Raw genomic sequence first — 24,422 nt, forward strand, 5'->3', positions numbered from 1 at the left:
AGTATCTTCTTGCTTCAATTCTAGCTATTGGACTAGGTCAAACTATCATACCACCATACGATGTTATAATTTCATCTATTCTATGTACTATGGACTTTCGGGTATGCTCTTCGTGTATGATTGCGAGATATCTGTCCATGGTAACGGGGTTCAGGGGTTCTTCATGGCCGGGCTGTCTTATAAGCATCTACTGGATCAATAGTACTGTGACTACCTGACTGCTATCAGGGTACATAGATCAGATAGGCATCTACATACACAACACAGGTACACACCTCCTACGTAGCAGCACATCTCAGCAGACAGCTTTACACTTGGCAACGACAACAGCGTATTCGCAGCACAGCCTAACCTACCCTACCCTGAAGGGCCTAAACTTGCAGACGATCACCCAGCCCCGATCTCGATAATTTCCTTCAGGACCTCGTGATCAGTCACAGACAAGCATTGCACGGATACTCTACATACCCGTTCGTATTCCCAACCGGCCCGGTCCGTTCAACTTGCATTGCAGTCTTGCAGAACGAAGCATATTCGGTGGAAACACGGGGTTTCCCTAGCCATGAACGCATATAAAATTCCTCATGCTATAGATCCACAAATGCAAGATGGGACCAGGATAGGACCAGCACGGACAGACATGTGCCAAGTCGCTGAATCGGATGCAAAGCCTGCCACGCCGGAGGCCTAATTCATGGAAGTGTTCGTGTTGCTGATATCGAGGCTTGACGACTTCGTAACCATAAGAGAGCCTGGCAGATATGTGCCTTATGCAAGATTCAGAATTGAGTATGTCATTTCTAAAACCCAGTCCGGATTCGAGCTATGAGCCAACGCCTGCAGCCACAATGAGCGCGCATTTCGGTACCAAAGCATAGACTAATCTAAACTCCAGCTCATAAATCCCTTGGTCCGTATCAGGTTGCATGCCAGTACGTGGCGGCTATAGTTTCCAGTCCAATGGAACGCCGATTCATTTCGTTGATGGCCAATGTGGCTTGTATTTCCTTTTGCGGGGAACTACGTATGGGTCATGCACTGTCAATTTCGCTTCAGCCCATGAAGGCTGCCCTGGTGGCTTGAAGAAATTCGCTACGTACCACGTAGTCTACAGGTTCTTGGTCAGCCATGTCGACTGATTTGCCGCCATAATCGCTCGGAGTCAGAAGAAGAGAACTTGCATCCAGTAGTGTCAAGCATGCATTAATCTCCGTCTGCAGCCATCCATTTTCAATCCGACGCTTCTTGTGCACGGTCCACTTTACCCGACAACTTTACCACGACGTTCTTTGCTTGCTATGTCTCTCCATAAGCCCTCCTCACCAGCTAGGGCTTGTTACACGTCGTGTCACGGTGTCACCAGACCGTTGAAGAGTTTGTGACCAGTTGAGTAGGTTACACCTCGATACCCGTCCGCTTTGAGTAACGTCGAAGGATCAGATTGATGATTTGCACGATGCACAATCATTGGCGAATATTGGTGCATATGACCACCCTCGTGAAGTAGCGCTTTCGACTCTCGGAACTTTCATTCATCTCGCATAATTTCGAGAAATAATTGGCAGCCATGATCTCAGCCTGGCCATAGCTTGGTATTGTTGCAACCCCTTTCAGTTTCATCAGAGAAAACTGCAGATGGCTGCAGATGCAAAGTATCTCATTCGACGCAAGTTCTCGGACCGACCTCTGCATCCTGCAGCTCTCGCGTGGCTTTGTGATACTAGCATCTATATTCGGTAATCACGGGATGTAGCATTTCTTTGTTCCCTTTCGCCTAAACCCCAATCGCGTAGGCCTAGTGGCGTTGACTACAAAGAGAGTGGCAATAAAAGACAAAGAAAGGGAGCATAAGCAGCGTTCCAATCTGTAATACTCCGAATCGCACAAGTTTGGACTTGTTTAGGGAGCGAGCAGATTATTGCGTCGTAAATTATGGTGCGTAAATAATTTCGAATCAAGGTGCCGGAAGACGATGGACACGTCAAATTCGAGGCGCTTTCTTCTCTGGAAATGATTATCGATTCGGTTAATTGAAATTAGACGCCACAGCCGCCGTTGAAACAGTCTGTGTTCCTGAAGGAGCTACCTGCGCTAGATGAGCAGATTCTTTCTGTCGATCGGCCGCGTTGTTTCCGGCTTGCAATATCGAGTTTGACGTTCTTTCTGGACTAGGTTCTTTCGAGCTCTAATTTACATGTCCTGTGCAGAAAGATAATCCAAAATTAGCAATACACAAAATCTAAGTAGCCAGTAGAGAATGAGGCTTGCGTAGCTATAACTGTAGAGTGAAGAGCATCGATCGACGTTGGTGATAGACGGGACGTGCCTCTATTCAAGAACAGACATGACGCCGACCTCCGACATACTTGTTGCATGATATGAAGGCAGGCGACATAGTTGACGACTCGAGATGACGGCGGAAGTATTGGTTGAGGTCGGAGATTGGAGAGGTGCAAGAAGGAAGTTGCATACGTGCCGCCATCCACGGCAAGAAGATGGATGAATCGAGGCAGCTGCGGTCCGACTGCCTTGTACTGCATGCTTAGAAAAGAAAATGTATCGCTCGCTAATTGTTTCCATTCGCATTACTGTTGCTAGAGCTAGACTAGTTGAAGCCATCGTCATCGTCAAGTCATGATCATGGGTAGCTGTTTGGAAATAAAAGCATAAGAAAAGAAATGAAAGCCATCCCAGGCTCCGTAGAGAGCCATCACCATTGACCATAGTCTTGATTATACGCAATTGCCCTTATCATCACTCATGATTCATCATCATGTAAACTACGCCTAAACTTGCGCCTTTTGACCTAACTACCGTGTAAAGAAGTATGATTCGTTTCGCCATCTATGCAGTAGCCCGCGCGCCCTTGTCTTTCTTTTTCCGACTTTTTATTTGCTTTTGTTTTTGAATTTTTCGAATGTCTGTGCGGTCGAGAATAGAGGGCTTGCGGACACAGAGAAAAAAGAAAGAAAACTCATATTAGATTCCATGAAGATGAGAATCGAAGTAAGACTCGCAGAATGATCACCAATAATCGACCTCGGCTTCGTAGTAGACAGAAGGCATTCGCTGATTGATGTGCTGACAGATCACGGCCCGTGAGTTGCGAGAGTAGTGAAACTGAATCGAGAAGTGTTCGTGTAGGAGGACGACGATGAGCAGCAGCGTTCTCGAAATACACAATTTCTGTACTTTGGTAACCATGGCTTGCATAGATATTCGTACTACCATCTCAAATCAGGCATTCTGAGCGATCATTCACATTTCAACTGAAAGAGATTAGTAAATTCAGATATGATGTGATCAAATAACTTACAAGCTTCATCCGTCATGATAGAGATGCAGGCGCGCATTGCGTGGTACGTTCTGCGGCTTTTGATCAACCAGTTGCCTGACAGATGTTAGCAGAATTCCAATGATCACATTATTTGCGTTCACTTCGACTTACGGAAGAGAAGTATGTCGTAGGGATATGCTCGAGTGCTTCTGATGACAACTCTAAGCTCTTCCAATGTCATGTTTGGTTGCTTGTCTAGAAGGTCATAGAAGATCTTCTGAGTGCGACGACGCCATTCATGACTGCGATGATCCACTCTCAAAAAGTTATAGTGCTCAGCAATGAGCTTTCTGGGATATTGGTTAAACTTAATAATTGAAGAACTCTTAGGCGGTGCTTACGTTAGATAGTATTCCCGTAGCCCACCTCGAAAGATGTGGTGATAGCCGAAGCGTTTGGCGTATGCCATAAGCTGAACATGGCCGAGTCGTTCATATTCCAGCATCTTATTGTGGGCTTCAAGATTGGTTTTGGCATCCACTCTCCCTTCAAAGTCCTTAGGCAAGAAAGTAAAGATCTCAAAGGGATGAGCTTCAAAGTCAGAAATGGCTGGTACAATGTGAAACTCGATGACTGCATCCTCGATCTGCTTTCCCCAACGCTCGACGAGAGTCGAAGGCTCAGGATTAGAACTGATGATAGAGGGCTGAGGGCAGACCAGCTCGCCTCGACACATAGCAGTGGTCTGTGCCATAAGGCGATAGGGATTGTGGTGCTGGCCGTAGAAATTGATGATATAGTAGGCCTGAAGGCGACGCGAAGGAGGGGTGGATGAATTCAATTGCATCTGACGAAGCCACACGAGCAACATTGTGATGTTGTCCTCCATCTTGTCCGGTGGCGGTGGTGGGAGGAAGGGGCCTTGATGATTTGAGGACATGATTCTTTGAGGCACGAGTGAGGGTTCGATAATGACAAAGAAGATAAAAGTAAGAAGATGAAAGGAGGAGATAAGTGAAGAGAAGAAAAGGGGAGGTGGGTGAAGAAAAGATGAGGGGAGGGTAAGCTAGTGAGTGGATGAATGGGTAAGGGTCAAGTGAAAGCTGGGCAGAGAGAATAGTCTCAATAGACTCAATAGGATGCCTCGGTGGCTGGGAAAAGACTAATGAAACTGAGCGGGCGTTTGTAGAGGAAGGGTCCGTTGGAGAGGAGGAGGCGTTGAATTACAGGCGTTTGATCAACAAAGAAACCGGCATGCCTATCCGGATTTAAGAACCACTCCAGATCCTCCACCTCCTGTCAAGTCTTCTGGCTGAATAATATCCTTGCCCACCTTCAATAATTTCTTTTTATCCCAAGTTCTTCCTCTTGTTCAACATCGCCATCTCATCACACTTGAATATCTTCATTTCGCCCCCCGGATCGCCAGAATTTAGCCAAGAACAATAACCACTCTTCTCATTCATACAAGGCTCCATCATTTGTCAGAATGGAGTCATACGCTGTTGAACCTGAAGCCGGGATGGCTAATAGTGCAGCAGACCTCATTTGGACTCAAGCCATCATGAATTTCCATTTGACTGACAACGAGATCCTCATTCCACTCAATATCACTGCCGTTATTGGATCTTCGAGTATTGATCAACTCAAATCGCAACTATCGTGAGTATATCCGCCTGAGCATACATATACGTGAGCTAACCTCTGTCTCAGGACTTTTCTGGGCCGTGCTTGCGTGGCTTTCGTTGATGAGTCCCTGGGATGTGTTCGAATTCTAGCCCGGCCGGAATTCCATGGTCTAGGATCGGCTACTGATAACATGGTGATGGCTCAAACGTCGACTGAAAGACAATTTGAACTTAGCGATTGTCCAGTCAGATCTCCTGAAAAGATAAACAAGAAGATAGAAAAGCGCAACAAAGTTCCTCGACCCCCTAATGCTTTCATTCTCTATCGCAAGCATTATCACTCTATTCTCAAAGAACAAGATCCAAACATGCATAACAATGACATTTGTGAGTAAACTCCATCACTTCAACACAGTTTACTGATAACTCCAGCTGTCACTGTCGGATCGCTCTGGAACAACGAGTCGGAGGAGATCAAGGCTCACTTCAGAGAACTCGCTGCTGAGGCCAAGCGTGAACATGCTCTGAAATATCCAGACTATCAATACGCTCCACGCAAGCCCTGTGAGAAAAAGCGTCGAAACTCTCGCAAACCCTCTGGAAATTCCGATTTCGATGCACTTACCGAAGACGAAGAGGACCATGAGGATCATTCCCTTCAAACCCCATGCGAATCTCCTTTGAATTCCAGCCCCTCTACCGTGGCCAGCGGACAGGATCAGGACTATTTCGCCGACCACACAATTGAAGAACTGATGGCTTTCGTTGCTGTTCCCTCTCCCCCTCCTGAATCCTACAGCTATTCAGACTTTGATGGTACTGAGTACACCGGCTGGGTCAACACTGCCAATACCGCACAAAGAATGGCAGCGGTCGCTCAGTACAATGCGCGAAATCAGGCTCAGGCCCATATCCAAGCTCGAGCTCTAAAGAACAATACACCCAAGTTTCGATAGGGGTTGCTCATGGTTCTAACTGGAACTGTCATAATCGTTGGGCTTGCTACATGAATCTTGACATGTCGCTGTCTTTACGCCATCTATCATCACGATCAGGAATTTCAGATGGAAATCAGTCGCTGTTGGTTCGAGCTATCTCTATCAGTACTCATCGTCTTCTTTCATCTCGACTTTGATCACCACGTTTCATCTCTAAAGCTCAAAACTCAAACCAGAGGTTGCCTTCCACCATTCACCACCCGAATCTCAACAAGCAAACCCTCACAAAAAAAACTTCGAAAACCCCATCAAAAGCCTCGACTCAAAAGACAGACAGAAAACCCATCAGAAACCAACAAATCGCATGATACCACATTTTCTGTTTCGACTTTTTCTGTCTCGTCTACATCCATCTCCCTGGCATCCATATCACCAGTCTGGCAATGTATCCGAACCAAAAAAAGGGGGGGTATGGGAAATGAAAGGGCATCTCAACAACTCGACGACAAGCACAGTCTGAAGCCGGATATCATCTATTTGCTCCAAAATAGATCAACTATTCTTCACACTTTTTTTTCAATTCGGTTATCCGGTCATTCTCGCAAGCGTTCGCTCAGTTTTTTTTGGGTCCATCCACTTCTTCGATCCGCGTTTCGTTCGTTCTTCGACTTACATGCATGTTCTTCGTTCTCGATACATTTCATTACACTTTTAAAATTTACTCGTTTACTCGTTTTCGCGCAATTATCATGGCCTCCGGACGGGCCTTACGACTTGTGATTCCAACGAACTTACGCCACTGTCGAGCCTCTCTCTCCTTTTCGGGTTCAATGGGCAATGGGCAATGGCTTACGACTTTCTCTACATGATATTACAATCGATCGCTAAGATACCCCAACCATCTTTTACAGCAAACGAAGACTTTTCTCTATTCGATAAAGCACCAGTTTCGGCGAATGGGGGGACGGACGGCGACGGGAGATATAAGTTGCTTTTTACACACTTTGGGGACGGAAAACACTGTCGAGTAGACAAGGGTGTGGAAAGGAGTTGAGGACAGAAAGGAGGAGAGACTGGGGGGTTTTTTTTATGGACATGATGATGCTTATGGGTTTATGCTTATGGTCACTACGTTTCTAGTGGGTGGAGGAAGAAAAGGGGATGATCAGCAGGGGAGATAGGAGTGCTTGGCTTTAAGGGGAGAAGTAGTTCTAGATTGAGATAGTCAATGGGACGGTACTCTTTGAAAATTGTGTGCCTTCTTTTTGGTCCATGTAGAAGTATGTTGTAGACGTGTAAGTACAGTGGATGCCTTGGAATCTAGGTGTAGATGGGATTGCTGCCTGAACGGATTGAGGTTCCTGGGTAGACTGTTCAGAGCCTTGTCAAGATGAGTTTTCTATCCTATGCACCACTTTCTCCTTGCCTATGTACAGATCCTGAAGGGACATGATGTATCGAAAATCAGGAGGTTGGGAGAAAGATTCTCATGGCTCTCTGCACACAATGACGTTGTGAGACAAACGAGTCACGAGGGCGAACATGAAACAAGACCTGAAGAATTTTACTGCGATGCTTCGGCGAGCTATCGTGTCGGGATGGCCTGTCACCTTAACAGTTTCCTGATGGGTTTCACAAGGCTGACAATGTGGTTGTATTATTGTTCGATAGTGAGACACGAGGCAGGAAGAAGGCGATGGAAATCAGGGGGCTGGTTGATTGGTCGTGCGGGCGAGTCAATAGGCAGCAAGCTATTGTGGCTGGGAAGAGAATAGTGGGATTGTTCGATTAAAGTCGGCGGGAAACGGTGGAGGAGTCGAGAATTACTGTCTGCCTAGATATAGAAGCGATTGTATGATTGCTAGGGAAGCCTTGTGGTTCGGAGACAGAGAACAAAACGAGAGGGTCAGCTGACCAGTGTTTCAGATTCATTCCATAAGAGAGAAAATTCCCTCATCTATTGACGCATTTGGAGTTGAATGGGAACGAAGAGGCTGGTCCCTACTTATTTGGCTTGGGGTGGCCGGGGAGAACCGCTGGTCTTGAGGCACGTGCCCTGGAAGAAAATTCTTGATATTAACGAGATCTGGTCAAGTCTTCAAGGGCAGCCGTTTAACACCAGTCTCCAGGATGGAGGATTCTCAGATATCAGCCATCGTCGTGGCGCAGGCTCAGTGAGCGCGACAGAGAACCTGATGTCACGTGGAGAGATTTTTTGATGCAAGCCCTTTTGGTGTTTGCCCTACTCGTGTGTCTGTTGATAAGAAAGTCCTACGGCCAAGAATTTGATGCCATTATATTCAGTTGTCCTTCCAATGCGAGACATCGTTCATCGCTCACATCGCGATAGCTTCATATACGTCCTCCGAACAGCCCAAGCATTATGCGCCTGAATCCTGTCCATTCCAATCACTCGCCCAGATGAACGTCTTGCATCGCCATTGCGTTCCCTTTTCCTTTTGGCCAGTCGGACCCAGCGGTCGTGAGCACATCCAGAAAGATCGACCACAATTGATACCTGATTTTTTTGTCGTGAGCATGATACAGGGCTCCTGGTGTTCTTCACATCTTGGTGTCGCTTTCTTGGTGAATAGCTTCGACCATGACTCCTTGCTAACTATTGGATCGATTATAGTCTCTTCCGTTGATTCTGTCCTTGCGCCGTAATCAGTCGCTGTTGCCTGCGAGGTTTGACTTGGTTTTGGTGGTGATATAGATACAGGGAGTACGGACTTTGAAGGACTGGAACCCACAGTATCATCAAAGTCTGAGATACTGACTTCTTGCGCGTTTTTCGCATCCTGGCTATCTTTCGTTTTCTTCGGTTTGAAGAAGCCCATCAGGCTTTGCTGCCCCTTCACTGAAGTGGTTGGATCTGACCTGCCTCCGGATTTACTTTTCTTTGAAGGTGGTGCAGGCGCGCTTTCTTTGCGTGCTCGTTTAGATACGCTATTTGCCGGAGAATTGGAAGTTCGTTCAGAATTAGATTGTGATTGGCACAACTCCGACCTGGACGGGCTCTTGAAAGGCTCGACCGAGTCTGTCGAGGCAGATTCAGACAGAACGGGAACAAATGTTTCAGTTACAGCATTGCCGATGGCCATGCTATTCTCCTTAAAAGATGATGATGGCTTGCGAGTGAACATGTCTTTGATGCTTCGTCGCTGGGTAAACTCCGGAATGAGACGACCAGATAGAGCCAATTGGTCCTTTGCCGAGTATTCACGCTTTCGAATGCCATTTTCAAACACACCAGGAGGGTTGACAATGTCTTTGATATCAACTTCATTGCCGTTCAAGAACACCTTCTCCTTGAATATCGCATACACGGGACAATGATCAGAGCCCTGGGCGAGTTAGTACAAACTCGTAGAACATACAACAAACATACCATGAGACCCTCTTGTATGTTACCCTCGCTCCACCAATCTTTCATATCCAAACTACTCAAGATGTAATCTATTCTCGCGCCATAGTTTCCCGGCCGTGCATTTACTCGCGTTTCCCAGCAAGTATACATCCCTCTTCGATCAGGGTGAAACGAACGACAAACATCATGGAGCACCGGCATTTCTCTTCCCGAGTCGCGTTCGCCCCCCACCTTGGCGCCTTCGACCAACTGGTTGAAGACTCGTCGTACAGGGCTTGAGACAAATTCATCTTCGCTTCCGGTTCCTTTACGTATAGCTTCCGTGAGGTGGGCGGAATCTATCTCGCCGGCGGAAATGTTGAGGTCACCAGTAACAATAACCTTCTTGCCCATGGCAACGAGATTCCGTACGCGAGCATCTAGTAGAGTAATAAAGCCTTGGCGAAAATCATCCCGTGTCTCGTCGCGGGCAGCAGGGCAGTACAGTCCGAGAAGAACGAAGGCGGGAAATTCCAATATAACACAGCGCCCTTCACAATCGAGCACTTCTGGGTCAACTTGCAATTCTGAAAGCTGTTCCATGGATGGATATCCGCCAATTTGTTGATCATCCGGTAAATGGCGGAATGAAGTCGTAGAGTTTGGAGGACATAACAGCCCGGTGATGCCTTCTTCTGCCCGAATGGGTGTACATGTTTCGTTGCGTGTGTAAATCACCACTCCGGAATAGCCTATACATATAAGTTTGTGAGATAGAGCACAGGTCTTGGCAAGACGTACCTTTCTTGTGCCTGGGAAGACTAAAATAGCAGTCCCAACCTGGCACAAGGACCATGTCATCCCGGAGGTCTTTTCTCTGAATTTTGGTTTCCTGGAAGATAACAATGTCCGCTTCCAAAATATCAAACATGGCCTAGATAAGTATCAGTATATGATCGCCTGACAGTGACGGATAGTGCTCACATTGAATGATCGATTATCTCTCCAAGGGTGGTACCCGAAAGGATTTCTGTAACAGATAGCATGTAAGTATCTATTAGGAGCTGCCATAGTGTGAATCTATACTTGCCGTATTCCATTGACTGTTCTATGTATTAGCTTGTCAAGATCCAAAATTGAACACATTCAAAACATACCGTTCCATGTCGTTATCCGGAAGCCCATGGCGACGATCCACTTCGTCTCACATGCTAGACCGGGAGATAGTGTACTCTTCTCAGTCGCCTTAGTGAAGTTCAATAATACAAGTATTTCAGAGTAATCGCGTACGACATGTCGTCAACGCGGCAGTTGGCACGAGATCCCGTGACTTGTCTGCATGTTGCGATCGAATCACTGCCTCAGGCCGCAAGTCTGAGTGATGTCACTCTTGGCAGCTGACATAAGCATTTGATGTCTTGGCGTGGCCGCATGAAGCTCGGCTCCGGCTCTCCGGCGAATCACGGGGCCAGCCTAACGGATTTCGTCAGACCACCCGAACCTTCATCACACTTCGACTTCAATAGACCTCTACTTCAGTTGTGTGCACCATCAATCGCCAATTGATCCTCCCAACCATGCTTTCTCAACGCAACATGCAGCGCCTCGGCCTCCGCTTGGCCAAGCAGGCTCGTCCTACTCCTGCTCGCAACGTCGTCCAGCGCCGTTTCAACAGCACCCAGAACAAGCCCGACTGGATTGTCGACAACGCGTTCAACCGTGAGCGTGAGAATGTCAAGCACCACGCCGCTTCTACCAGCAGTATGTCTCTCGATCGTGCCGGAAATAATGTTTCGGATTATTTGGTTTCACATGGTCAATTGCTAATAATCGCGCAGCTCTCTGGTTGAGACTTTCCATCTTGTTTGTACCCGATCGACATATCGTATGACATTGCTTTATTTGGCTGATATACTTCGGTAGTGCTGTTATTCCCTTCCTCATCGGTGGTAGTATCAACGCCTATAACTTGTGGAACGAGCACTGGGAGCACTGGAACCACATGCCCCCTCTTGAGGAGCGTACCGAGTACGCCTACCAGAACATTCGCTCCAAGAACTTCCCCTGGGGTGACGGTGACAAGGTATGTACTGGTCCTATCATTTACGAGAATATAGCTAACATTTTATGTAGACAATCTTGTAAGTTACAAGTTCAATTAATGCAGAAAGCATCAACGCCGCACTGCGGCAGATACTGACCCTCCAACAGCTGGAACAGCGACGTCAACTACCACAACCCCGACAAGGCCTAAACGTCTACTCTTGACTGACTGTCTGAGAGATTACCCGATACCTTTCGACATGCCAGCGGTCTCAGACAATTCCTCTATAAACTGGCTTGAATCGGGCACCGGTTTGTAATTAAAAAGAGAAACGGGCCGGCCCAAAATCCAAAGTTGATGGCTTTACAAGGCTGTCGTTGTGCTTTGCTGTCATTCCATGTTCATTTCCTTTGTATGTAACTTAGATTCAATGAAAGGGATGATTTCCTGTCAAAACGTTCAAACTCTGGCTATTTCGTATGGCTACGGTGAGAGTGACCGACATTGATCGGGTTTGGTGAGACTTGTATGGAAGTGGAGAGTTGACAAGGATGGGCGATATTTGGTATCTGTGAGCTGACGCCACGAATAGAGATGATGATAATTATTTGACCGACAGCACAATTTTTTGCATCCCCAGCAATCATTTCACCAAGGCACCAAACCTACAAGATAGGCCCGCGCGAAGGCACAACATACTAGTTCACACTAGCAGCGTACTTCAACGGTCGATCACCGACTTCTGCCATTGAACATACTATTTCTGCCACCGCAGTTGGAAAGCTCGCCTTCACATAAGCAGCCACAAGATCGATACCATTCGTGATACCACCTGCAGCACGTCAGATCCAAACATCATCATTCTAGATTGGAGAAGGAATAGTACATACCACCAGTCCAGATATGCCCGTCCTGCACCACTCTCACCGAATCATCCCACGTCGCATTCGGAAACTCCTTCTTCAGAACAGGTAAGAACACCCGTGGTCCCGTCACATGTCTCCCTTCGTATATCCCCGAGCGCGCCGTTACAAAAGCGCCACTACAAATCACCAAAAACGTCGTTTTATTCTCATTATGTGCCCGCACAAACGCTTGAGTCTTCCCATCCGGGATTGTGGTAGGCTCCGGACCGGGTATGACCAAGATATCAAGGTTCCCAGGACTAACTTCGCTATCTTCGATGGTGTGCGTAAGACATACGCCGGCTGTGGAGGTGACTTGTACTACGTTCGAAACGTTGTTGGTTTGTAGTGCGGTAGCTGATGGGCAGCCGATGTAGAAGAGTTTGAGCGGTCGGGCCAAGTCGACGATTTCTTGGGGGAGTCCGCAGATGGTGAGGTATTCGGGTGTGGTCATGCCGAAGATGTCGACGGCGGCCAGGTCGAGGAGTTGGACTATGCCGGTGAAGAGCACGCCGACGCGGAGTTCTTTGGACATGTTGGCTATTTGTTACGTATACTTAGGTAGCGAACCTTGTGTTTAATCGAAGACCGAGTGAAAGTCTTTCATTTGCGATCGAGACGCTGCAATCTATATTATATACTGACAAGCTAAGCCCAGAGGCGTCAAAATTGAGACGGCACCGCATCCCGCGCCCTAGAGAAGACTGCGCTCAGTTTATTCAACGAGCGGAGCGACGGTAGAGGAAAGCCGCACTGGCATGAGCTGAGACTGCACGATCAAGAGATTAAGCTACCCAGTTGGGAAATAGAGGGGAGCGTAATATTACACCGTAATAACGGTGATATTACCCACCATTTTTCCGGAAATACTCTACTCCGAAGTGGCAAGAAAGGAAGGTGGGCTGCTTCGGTAAGGAAAGAGTAACAAAGCAGTCTGGTTGGCTGTCCGCTGCCATCACGTGGTTCCTGACCCCGATCAATTCGATGCTCTTCGACGCTCATGCCTCATGTCTGTCTGCAATATAACATATGATCAGAGACGATTGCTTGAGTGGACGCCGATGTTGGTCAAGCATAAGCATTCGGATGTATGGGATGCTTGCATGAAATACGATCATCTTGTCTCTTGGTTTGGCAAAGTGTGAGTGCCGACCCTTTCCGTTTTTCAGGCCGGTTTAGTACGCTTCGAATCCGGCTATCAGTGTGCATGCTGCGCGACACAATTTTTCGTCGGGTTTCAGCATCTGCGTCACTCTGTTTCACTAAGCTATGGAATTGGCGAGTGTTGAAGGAAAAATGGAAAATGCACAATTGATTACAACTCGGACTACATAGTTCGTACATTAGCTAACTCGTCTAGATGATTACAGATGATCTTGTCTATACGAAAGTCACTCACTTCGGCTTGCTTTGCGGGCCGAATACTACAAGATGAGCAGTGCTCGTGATGCGCAAAACTTTGCAGTACGTTTGACAGCCGAGCCACTTGTTGTGTTATACTGACATCGTTTAGTGTGATGAATGCAGAGCGAGAAAGTCAAGGGTAAAGCACCTATTCAGATACAGCCGGTTATCAACTAACTTTGCTCAAGTGCTCCAAAGGAAAGCCAAAATGTCTCCAATGTCTGAAACTCGGGAAAGAATGTATCTACAGTCCGAAGATCGTTCGGAGTCCATTGACACGACAGTGAGTTTGTTCTTATTGCGGCTTATCACGTTCTAACACCTCGTGCAGACATCTTACATATGTGGAAGACCGGCTGAATGCCGTGGAGACGGCGCTGAGTAAATTGTTTCCAGGAGGCGATTTGGATAGTGTTGTAGGCTCTCTACTCCAGGATCAGGATCCTCATCAGCGGAAATCATTGTCGCCATCTGTTTCGTCAAAAGACTCTCCACGTCCTCGGCCAGAGAGCAAGCATTCCGAGCCCGCTTTGGAAGCAGTTCCACAGCAAGCTGATGGATTTGACTGGGCTGAGCGAGAGATCTCACTCGGTGATCTCTCTGATGGTATGGCGGCCTTGTCTATCAGACCCGAAGGAGCTGGGTATTTTGGGGCATCTTCTAGCGTTGTCCCGCTACGAGCCATTACAGAGCATGGCTTCGATTTGAATATTCCATCGCCGGGTGGATCAGGCTATCACAGAACAGCACCACTCAAGTCCCAGTTGATCAGTTCAGCTCCGTCGGGTTTGGTGGAGCAGGCGTTTATCGACTCTTATTTCATGAATTATCACAGCAGTTACCCGTTCATCCATGAAAGTACGTTTAGGGCACAATATCACGAGCAGATACCCCGGCCTCATGGGCCAGTATGGCACATTCTCCTCAACACGATTCTTGCTCTTGGTGCGTGGTGTATCGGGGATGATAGTTCAGATTTGGATATTACCTTTTATCAAGAAGCCAGAAGTTACTTGCAGCAAACATCGGTATTTGAGATGGGAAATATCACCCTTGTGCAAGCATTGGTTCTTCTCAGCAACTACACACAGAAGCGGAATAAACCTAATACCGGCTGGAATTATTTGGGTCTGGCTGTACGAATGTCAATGAGTCTTGGAATACACAAAGAATTTCCAGGCTGGAAGATTAGCCTGCTGCAACGGGAGATCCGCAGGCGGCTGTGGTGGGGAGTCTTCATGTTCGACAGCGGTGCAGCCAAAACGTTTGGACGCCCGATTCTACTTCCAGACGAGACCATAATGGATGCGCATCATGTGTTGAATATTCACGAAGAATCGCTTACACCGGCCACGACGGCAATACCACCCGAAGTCAACGGGCCAACCATATATTCTGGTCTAATTGCACAGGCCAATTTTCATTTAAAGACCAACCACGTCTATCAGCAATTACTCGTCTCCAGCCCGAGTATCACTACAGCAGAGGCACAAGAATTGCAGAAGCCTATGGAGGAGTGGTCCAACGAACTGCCTTATTATCTAAAAAATGCTATCCCTGACGAGCCGGACTGGTTGGCGCTAATGCGTAATCGATTGATGTGGCGAGATATGAACATGAGAATGCTTATATATAGACCTATTGTCCTTCGATGGGCCTCGGAACGCTGGAAAGCCACAGAAAATGCCGTTGAGCCTGAAGACGAAGCAGAAAAGGAATGCAGACTCCGCTGTCTTCAATATGCCCGAGCCACGATTTCGTGTATGATGGAGTATATGGAAACCCACATGTGCACTCGACTTGGCGCTTGGTACATTCTGTACTTTCTGTTTCAGGCCGCTCTTATTCCAATCATCTTTCTCATGACTGATCCTGCTTCACCTGATGCTGCATCATGGTACCAAGACGTGGAGACCACAAAGACTATACTGAGTCACCCAACCCTAAGCAATAATTGGGTAGCTTTGCGCTGTCTCGATGTGATCACCCGTCTCTGTTCACCTGCATCGCTGGCTGAAAGCCAATCCAACATGCAAACTCAATTCATGATGCAACCGCAGGGTCATCTCTTCACTGATCAGGCATTTGGACTCTTTCAGAGTGAGATGAGCGGTCAGGGTGGTGTCGGAATTGGACCGCCCAATGCTGGCTTGGACTTTACGGAATGGGTAAACTATCCAGGGCAAGAAAACAACTATACTTGAAGTCTTACGCTTACCATACGACCTAAGACTGGGGTGGTTGATGTGAATATTCATTCTGATATTTACTTTTGGAGGATCTGTTGTTCCCACCCGGAGACGTACAGAGTCGTATATAACAGTTCGGTCCAGAAGTATATACTTAGGTCCCAGTACCCGACGTGAATGAACAAGCAGGTCATATCAATGCGCGTGATCTGACGAGGTCACATCAAGTCGCCTTTTAAGGCATCAGCGTACGCAACAGGGGTGCACTAGTTCAATCCGTGGGCATGTTCCTGCTGCACAATATCATCCTTGAGCACCTCCTGGCTAACAAGCGGAACACCGCGTAACTGAGCCTCGATATGGACAATACGCTGCTTTTCCTCGTGGGCCGCGGTATCACCAAAGATGAGATCCATATCTTCGAGAGTCTGCGGGACATTACAATTAGTCAATGACATGATGAAATAGCAAAATGTACATACCTTTCCTCTTGTTTCTGGAATCACGAAGAATGTGAATGCGAAAGCAAGCAGACAAAACACTGCAAAGAAGAGATATGTGCCCCAAGTAATGGACGAAAGCATGTCGGGCGTAACCAAGCCGATGATACTATTTCTTATCAGTATCATTCGAGTAAAGGAGTAAGACGACTGTAGACTCACAAATTGCACATCCACGTAGCCGAAGTCGTAATCGAAATAGCCTTTGACCGAATTGAAAGATTGAAAATCTCCGAGGGCAGAACCCATCCAATCGGTGCTATATCCTGTCAGCAAGACAGTAAACCCGAGAAACGAAAGGGGAACATACCAAAAGAATACGAAAAATTAATATCATAAATATAAATAAACGCAATGCCCGCCCAACCCGCACTCTTGTGGTTCACGAGTGAGCTTCCATACGCGCCGATGATACCAGCCACAATTACCAGCGAAACGCAGGTACCGATTGCGCCGCACATGAGCAAAGGGCGACGACCAACTCTGTCGATGAGGAACAGAGCTGGGAGCGTACTGAGGCAGTTTACGATACCGTATACGCCTGTGGCGAGGAGGGAGGTTGTGTTTCCGTCGAGTCCGAGTTGGGAGAAGATTGTGGGGGCGTAGTATATCATTGCTTTGGGCGTCGATCAGCCAGAGTAATTTGAAAGTATAGATTATGAGAAAGAGACAAGGGGCATACCGTTACAACCCATAAACTGTTGAAAGAACATCACCACACAGCCAATCGCCAACCTTTTGAAGCGAGGCCAGGAAGTCACCAACGACAGATACTGCGCAATCTCAAGTCTGATACCAGAGAGCTCGGGCCATTTTTCCTTTGCGAATGAATTCTCGAGCATGATGGATGCCTTGATCTCGAGATACTCCTTTACGACGTCCGGATCATCCCGCGCAGGCTTGCGACGTAACTGACACAATGTGGCAAGCGCGTCGTCGTCACGCTCATACATGAGTAACCATCGCGGCGAGTCCGGGAAGAATAACATTCCGATCCCCAAAGCCAAGGCTGGGATGATCTGAAGCGCAAAGGGGAGACGCCAAGATGCTTCGGATTGACCGGTACATTTGCCATCAGCGGGGATGTCGGTGTATGGGTTGAAAGTGCGTTTGGATGGTGTGCCGCCCGTGTAAGGGATTGAAGGGGCGCAGCGGGTGCCGCCGATGTAGTTTGTGCCGTAGTCGATCCAGAAGCTAATTAGGATGCCGATTGTGATTGATACTGGTCGTTGTCAGTCTGAATGTCAAAGTAGGGAGGAAAAGGGGGTATACGTTGCTGAAGCACGACGAGACTTCCTCTAATCTCCGGTATGGAAATCTAGACATCAATTGATCGTCAGAAACACTCCATACCGTCTCATTGAGGTGGAAGTCACCTCAGAAATAAACAAAGGCACAATCTGCGTCAATTGTCCAATTGCAAGMCCAGCCACAGCCCTGCCGGCAAACAGCATCGGAATATTCTGAGCACCGCACTGGATCGCCGAACCAATAGTGAAAATCACCACTGCAATCAACATGGACGCTTTGCGGCCGAAGCGATCACCAATGGGACCGTTGCAGAGGGAACCGAACCATGCCGCTGTCAAATGTTAGCAGCCCGTCTGTACCTAGGAAAACTTGCAAGAAGGGAAGGGGAAGTACCGAGTAGAAGCGTAGAAACGAACCAGCCCTCAAAGTTGCTGTCGGTGTAGATACGAGGGAAGCGGGCTCCGAACGACTGCATGGTCAGGATGCCGGAGACGACGCCTTGATCATAGCCGAAAAGGAGACCGCCGAGAGTTGAGAACTAATATGTGTCAGTATACTTGCTCAATGCATCACGGAAAGGGAAAAGATGTACCAGCGCAACGCCGAAGAGATAGGGGTTCTTGACGAGATATTGGAAACCGCCTTCTGCTGGCGGTTCGCCAGTCGTCTGCTCTGGGGAAGACATTGTGACTGTCACTCGGGTTTGATACAAGACAAGAAAAAATCCTCACTTAGAGCAAGTCACCTAAGAGAGATGTTAAGGTAACATCAGCATCAGCAAAGGAGCACATTTTATATCTATCCGATACCCTCAACCAAGTGAGCCGAAAATTAAACAGATAATCGGATCGGGAAGCCGTCTTCCTCCCTCTTCTCCAGCATCGATCCACTTTCCCTCCAGGGCTTCCCCATATACGGAGTAGACAGACGTCGTTGAGCTAAACTCCGGACCACAGTACTCCGATATATCAACCCAGCAGCTCTCAACAAAGCGGGGAATCTGCCTCAAAAGGGGGAGTAGAGCAAGATCCAGAAGCAGATTCTTGTGGAGAATGCCCAAGTGGGCTCCACTTTAGCAGGCTTAAGTTTTGAACCTTACGAGGTTATACGTACTACAGCCAGGAACTAGGTACGCAGTGCTCCGAGAAGACCTGCTTCTAAAGAGATGGATATTTCGTGGCTTCTTTTTGTTGATTTCTTTCAAGTCGTGTGATCTCGTAGTCGGAGGCCCGTGGGGTTTTGTCGGGGAATGTTCCGTGGGGAGTGCGAAAACGGCGATCCTTTTCTTTCTTCAGTAACCTCGTCGACGAAAACGGATATATCTGGTGTCTACGGAGTATACTTCAAAAATCACGTGCGAACAATTTTGTTACTCAAAGCTTTCAGACTAACCAGATAGGATACAAGACTCCGTATACTGCAAAAAGTGCCAACTATGCAAAGTGGTAAAATGTACAAGGGTATAACTTTCAAAACGCCAGTCCAGCCTACCAATCCAATCGCTCATCACGCCTTTCCAACTCCCTAATAACAGGCTCCAAAACAGATGTTGAGCTCTTCCAATTACTCATCTCTCGCGTCCGGGTGTAGAAAAGCGGACAATCCTTGCTGTCGCAACTAACGTCATCGCCAAAGGGGATGCCCATACACGACCGACAGATTTTGTGCAAATTACTCGTACGTCGTTCGACTTGTTGGAGTTGCGATGTCAAATTGAAGAGAGAAATATGAGGTTGACTGGCACAAGTGTTACAGAGCGGGAGGTCGTTGTCGTTGTTGTTGTTGTTGTTGTTGTCCTGGAGTTTTTCTTTGCAGATCAGACATGTTGATGATTTCATGTATGATTCGAGGGTCTTCTTGGAGATTGCAGTGTTGGTGTTGCCGCCTCCTAGCCCTGTGAATGCTCCTTCAATACGACGAATTCGTTGTATTTTAGGCATCTCATCATACCACTGTCGGACATTAGCACCAACAAGGTTAAAGATTCGCTCTAATGGAGGAATGAGGTTTTTCGTAATGTAGTACTCGGCATCCAGCTCGAGATGTGCATTATTGAGTAGCACTTCAGGAGCCACGCAACGATCAATGAGCCTTGCTCCAGGAGCACCAGTGACAACGACGTATGGAACGCGCTCGCCGTATTGCGGCTCAAGTCGCGGGTCTTCAAGCATCTTCTTTGTGCTGATCAATGCTCCGGCAGGAAGTGTGCCCTTTTCACTGTACGTCCCGAGTCTTACTTCACGCGCAAAGCAGAAATCCTGAACCGATACCCTGCCTTGCATGATCTTGAGGCACTGTTTTTGAAAGTAATATTTGACTCGACTTAGGTCCGCTGTTCGAAACAATATCTTCAATGCCTTCTCCTCAATCTTCTGCTCGGCAGGCGTGCCGTCCCGTCGAACCGTCTCAATTCCTTTTGCGTCAAAGTCAGGTTCGACTTGATCTCGATGCTCGTACTTGAATCCAACGTATCGCTTCTTTGCAAGCAGCACGCACGGATGATAGACTTTCTCAAACTTGAGCTTGACCGGACGCGGATTCATCTTCGTCACTGCCTTGGAAATTTCCTCGCCAATTGTAAAAGCTTCGTCACGTGTTCGTCCTTTCAAGGAAATAAAGAGGCTGTCGGTATCTCCATACACTACTTCAGCTCCCCATCGATCGACCGAGTGGATGAACGCAATTGCCCTTTCGAGTGTTTCGCGCGCTGTCTGGACAATACTGTCCGCAATTTCCGAGCAAGGCATTCGGCCAGAGAAGGATGCCGATGTATAGCCATAGGTAACATTCGCAATCATCTTCAAGGCGAACTGGCGGTGATTCAGAAGCTGCTGCAAGGTTTTGTCATGCTTGTCCGCTTTCATGCCACTCTTCACCATCACTCGAGTTTCCAGAAGTTCGCTCAACATTCGAGCAAGCAAAGATTTGCGAATCTGKGGTTTGGCATAAATCATGCCGTTGGGAGCGATGTTGACGTCATCTTTCAGCAACTCGAGGATTCGCTCCTGTCGTTCATACTCCGTAAACCCCATCTTGCCTCGTCCTCGCCAGTTATCAAGTCGGCCAAGAAAAGTCGAGTAGCAGTAGTTGTATGCTATGATGATACTCGGATATAGTGACTGAAAGTCCAACACGAGCAACGGACTTGTATAAAAGTCGCTTTGAGGTTCCATCACAAGCGGCAGACATTCAAGGGCATTCTGTTGGCCGACTTGTTTCCGGCTAGGACTTATCAATATGAAGTTCTCTGGTTTGGCGATTCGAAACATCAATGATTCTACTTTAAATTGTGATCCGCGAGAAAATACCGAGAAAAAGTCAACACCAAGTAAGCGAGCCTGTTCGCTGGTCCGTGGTATCAATTCGTTGGTGTCGAGGATTTCCAAATCCAATTGTACACGTGAGAGATAGTATTCCATGACCTTCATAACGTCGCGAGGCTTACTTCTGGTGAACCAACGCGTCAGATCTTTGAATGGATAATGAGGGATCCGTCTATTCAGTAGATGAAATACAACATTCTCCATGGTATAACCCAGAAGATTCAATTCGCTTCTCATCGCTCGCCAAATATTGATCATATGTCGGCCCGTAACAGAGATAGAGGACGTATTGTTGAACCCCCATCTGTCGCTATCCTTGCCGAATCTACCGTGTGCAGAGGTCTTGACTCGCGATAACTCGTTGCACAGATCATACTCGTATTTCAGCCGAGCTCTTTCGATGATATAGCCCCAAGATCCATTGTGGACTTCATAACCTGTAATAATATCCGGATCATGAGATCGTACAACATCAACCAGACTCGTAATTAGATCGAGCTCAGAAGCTTCAGTTTGCAGTTCAACGGACAAGGATGCAGCGACAGGTACTAGGATGTCTGCCGGTTGTGCCAGAATACCCAAATGCACTCCTTCGAGGTGGCTGTTAACATCTACATCCTCGTCATCCGACCGAAGACTCCAAAACACGCAGCTAATTTCGTCCTCTTCTGGATTCGGAGCGAAGCCCTCTCGTGTATTGACATGAACTTCCAAGCTCATCACGCTCATGTACTGAGTTTGATGTTCCACGCTAACTGATTGTTGTTTTTGAGAGTACTTGAAACCATACGGATTTTTCTGCGTGGCACCCTCAATCTGTGACATGACATTCGGCTTTGATGAAGGCAACGAGATTCCCGGGGCTGTGGGCTGCTTTTCTTGAGCCTTTCCCTCCTCTTTGAACCATTCAACAACCTCACTGCGAGTTGGAGGAAGCCGAGCAAACTCCCAGACGCGTGCCGAAGACAATTCACGAAGCTTTTGATCCTCTCTCCGCTGTTCATCAAGACTTGGGATGGGTGGCAAGTTCTCGGTGTACATATGCAAGTTTCGACCTCGTCGATCAAATTCGGGCAAATAGCGTATGGAGTTGCTAACTAAACGAAAATCACGTCCAGCGTACTCGCGTGATCGTTCTGGCACGTCACTGTCGTCACTATAGAATGCTTTTTGATAAACAACTGCCGGCCGTCCGTCGTCTTGAATACTTGACTTTACGTCAGCTGCCGTCGGGCATGGAAAACGATAGAAAAGCAGTTTGCGATTAGCAGGGATATCAGAGGCATCACAGACACCGGAACACTGGCCAGCCATGTGCAGAAGTGTGTCTGTACTACCACTATTTTCCGAAGTAGGCTCCGAGGAAGACTTTTCCGGTGCGTGGCTCTCTTGAGGATCAAGTTCTGCCGAGACCTGGGATAGCTGCGAATTTTCTTTGGACAGTCCACTTCTCTGGCTGAAACGTAGAACAGTCATGGGGTCGTTTGGATCTTTGACAACAGGAAATTGTAGTCGTTGATTTTGGCTGGCGAGTACAGTTTTATGAGAAGAGTCAGGTCCATTTTGGGGATGCAAAGACGGAGTATCGTCGGGCCCAATGCGTTCGCCATACTCTTCGGCTTCTTGTAGAATTGCAGCTACGTCGAATGATGAGAAGCTTTCATCTTGTCCTTTCGACGTTGGGTCATCTTTTGAAGTATCGTCAGATACAACTTTTGGACGCTTCTTGAGGCGTTCTTCTGGGGAGTTCACCACTCCGGTCCGCGTCCGTTTGGACATGCGAGACTGGCTTGCATCCAAGGATCCTCGATGTGAGTCCTCTTGGTCTACCTTCTTGTCGTGTTGTCTTCTCGTAGCATTCATCTCTCCAGCGAGGGCATCCAATACCTCATCATCAATGGGAAAGGAACTAGGTAGACCGTCATTGTCATCATCGTATGCATCTTCCGGATCAGAGTAGTCGTCTTCAAGTTCATTATCGATATCGAATCCATCAGAAAAAATCGTGGTATCATAAGCTTTCGTACCCGCGGCGTTATCAGTATCCGCAAGAGCAATTTGTGTCATTAACGGTTCCAATTTCTGTGGATAAAGATCCTCCACGCTGTCCATGGCTGATTGAATGGTTTCTTCTATGATGTCATGCTTGACATAATTATCGAAAGATATCGTTGCAGCATCAGTAGCCCTTTTCTCCTCGTCAACCACCTTGAGTAAATGCTCTCTAAATTCCTCCTCGTGTATCCAGCCAGCTTTCTTCTGATCCCGAGGACTTGCTGACATAGAAACTAGTTCTTCAGCTGTAAATGGACTACTACCTGGATCCTTTATTCCGAGCCTCTTCTTGCGCCTGCGTGTCTCGTCCTGCCAAAGACCCGCCATACTCTGGACGAGTTTTCCGTCTGCCGATATTGGATGCTTCCGCTCGATAAAATCATGGTGTAGCGGCCGTTCCTTGATTGCATTTCGATTAAGGATATCCTGCACACAAACATCGACTTCCAATGTGCAATGACTCTGCTTTGGTAGGACGTCGGCGCTAGTGATGCTCTCCGGAGGTATGGTTCGATCATGCCACCGGTGATCCAAATTCGATAACTCGAGATATTCGGGAACCGGGGACCGGAACTTGACCTTGGCACAATCCAAATAGGCGCAGCCGTATAGGTTATAATCGCACATCCACTGCGGGACAAATTGGAGATGGCTTTCATAAGGTTGTAGCGAGGCTTTCATCACTGCTCCCTGACGCAAAAGATCCGCCAGCCGAGTAATGTTCATTGGATTCAAAAGGTATATTTTCAGGTAGTACCGATAGCCGACATGATACCCATAGAATGGTATGCCCTTGACTAGGGAGATATGAGCTACATAGGCAATCCTTCCGTCGTATGCGTTCTGGCGATAACTGTTCGCCAAAGCGTGGTCGATGGATGCATGTAAGTTGCGGATCGCGCTGTTCACTAGTTTCCGAAACGTAAGCCCCAGTCCTCGCGTTCGGGGTTCGCAGACTTACCTTCATCCCGCCCTAGGCCGCCTCTATATTCGATATATAGATATGGGAAAGCTCCATGGACATGAACGCAGACCTTCTGTCCGGTCTCCGTAGCGCCAAAAGCTCGAATCACCGGGACCTTGGGTCGCGCAGTCCGTTGTGAAGCTCCATTCGTAACAGGAACTGGTGGATCGAATTCAGACGGGAGCGCCTGATAATGGTCGATACAATTCAAGCGGACGCGAAAGATGTCCATCGTTCGTAAGGAAACAGTGTACGTAGGCGCAAACCATGATGTTGTACATTATACCAGTCAAGAAGCAAAAGAGCAAGGCAAAACACTCATCTTTGAAGTTTTAAAACGCGTTGATTCGACGTTGAAACATTCCCAAGATGCAATCAACAATGCATGACGTGCATTAGTATGCCTGAGGCTCAAAATATCGGGCTAGACTGTTTTTAGTTAGTCTGATAACAGTCTTGGCGAGCGTCCTGATCGACACCTGAGGCAACTAACACTAAGTCAACCGCGACTTCAGTCTATCAGAAGATTCAATCTCACCTGGACTTCAGGAGCTCTCCCGCTCCCTTTCTTACTTTCTATTCCTCCCGTATATCT

At 47.6% G+C, this 24,422-nt stretch overlaps 8 protein-coding genes across 8 annotated transcripts; 3 read left to right on the plus strand and 5 right to left on the minus strand.

Annotated features, from left to right (window-relative positions):
• Positions 1–3,258: 3,258 nt before the first annotated feature.
• BHQ10_008852 (uncharacterized protein) lies at positions 3,259–4,217 on the minus strand (the record flags this gene model as incomplete). The annotated part of the gene is made up of 4 exons (XM_040881703.1): positions 3,259–3,269; positions 3,317–3,391; positions 3,449–3,627; positions 3,679–4,217. The coding sequence occupies 4 exons, from the start codon at positions 4,215–4,217 to the stop codon at positions 3,259–3,261; spliced, it is 804 nt and encodes a 267-aa protein (XP_040737354.1).
• A 549-nt stretch (positions 4,218–4,766) lies between these two features.
• On the plus strand, positions 4,767–5,861 carry BHQ10_008853 (uncharacterized protein; the record flags this gene model as incomplete). The annotated part of the gene is made up of 3 exons (XM_040881704.1): positions 4,767–4,939; positions 4,991–5,292; positions 5,338–5,861. 3 exons carry the CDS (start codon positions 4,767–4,769, stop codon positions 5,859–5,861), a joined length of 999 nt encoding a protein of 332 aa, XP_040737355.1.
• Positions 5,862–8,510: 2,649 nt separating this feature from the next.
• BHQ10_008854 (uncharacterized protein) lies at positions 8,511–10,123 on the minus strand (the record flags this gene model as incomplete). Its single annotated transcript, XM_040881705.1, has 5 exons — positions 8,511–8,585; positions 8,624–9,190; positions 9,235–9,302; positions 9,390–9,944; positions 9,994–10,123. The coding sequence occupies 5 exons, from the start codon at positions 10,121–10,123 to the stop codon at positions 8,511–8,513; spliced, it is 1,395 nt and encodes a 464-aa protein (XP_040737356.1).
• Positions 10,124–10,769: 646 nt separating this feature from the next.
• Positions 10,770–11,446, plus strand: BHQ10_008855 (uncharacterized protein; the record flags this gene model as incomplete). The annotated part of the gene is made up of 5 exons (XM_040881706.1): positions 10,770–10,953; positions 11,031–11,055; positions 11,116–11,275; positions 11,326–11,333; positions 11,404–11,446. 5 exons carry the CDS (start codon positions 10,770–10,772, stop codon positions 11,444–11,446), a joined length of 420 nt encoding a protein of 139 aa, XP_040737357.1.
• Positions 11,447–11,901: 455 nt separating this feature from the next.
• Positions 11,902–12,676, minus strand: BHQ10_008856 (uncharacterized protein; the record flags this gene model as incomplete). Its single annotated transcript, XM_040881707.1, has 3 exons — positions 11,902–11,934; positions 11,995–12,068; positions 12,127–12,676. The coding sequence occupies 3 exons, from the start codon at positions 12,674–12,676 to the stop codon at positions 11,902–11,904; spliced, it is 657 nt and encodes a 218-aa protein (XP_040737358.1).
• Positions 12,677–13,572: 896 nt separating this feature from the next.
• On the plus strand, positions 13,573–15,749 carry BHQ10_008857 (uncharacterized protein; the record flags this gene model as incomplete). Its single annotated transcript, XM_040881708.1, has 4 exons — positions 13,573–13,605; positions 13,655–13,684; positions 13,734–13,828; positions 13,877–15,749. The coding sequence occupies 4 exons, from the start codon at positions 13,573–13,575 to the stop codon at positions 15,747–15,749; spliced, it is 2,031 nt and encodes a 676-aa protein (XP_040737359.1).
• Positions 15,750–16,000: 251 nt separating this feature from the next.
• Positions 16,001–18,170, minus strand: BHQ10_008858 (uncharacterized protein; the record flags this gene model as incomplete). The annotated part of the gene is made up of 8 exons (XM_040881709.1): positions 16,001–16,162; positions 16,217–16,343; positions 16,397–16,493; positions 16,545–16,850; positions 16,917–17,428; positions 17,588–17,816; positions 17,879–18,023; positions 18,078–18,170. 8 exons carry the CDS (start codon positions 18,168–18,170, stop codon positions 16,001–16,003), a joined length of 1,671 nt encoding a protein of 556 aa, XP_040737360.1.
• Positions 18,171–18,972: 802 nt separating this feature from the next.
• On the minus strand, positions 18,973–24,059 carry BHQ10_008859 (uncharacterized protein; the record flags this gene model as incomplete). The annotated part of the gene is made up of 2 exons (XM_040881710.1): positions 18,973–23,771; positions 23,825–24,059. 2 exons carry the CDS (start codon positions 24,057–24,059, stop codon positions 18,973–18,975), a joined length of 5,034 nt encoding a protein of 1,677 aa, XP_040737361.1.
• Positions 24,060–24,422: the final 363 nt, after the last annotated feature.

This window comes from Talaromyces amestolkiae (genome assembly GCF_001896365.1).
Source record: "Talaromyces amestolkiae strain CIB chromosome Unknown scaffold21.1, whole genome shotgun sequence".
In the NCBI taxonomy this organism is placed as follows: Eukaryota; Fungi; Ascomycota; class Eurotiomycetes; order Eurotiales; family Trichocomaceae; genus Talaromyces; species Talaromyces amestolkiae.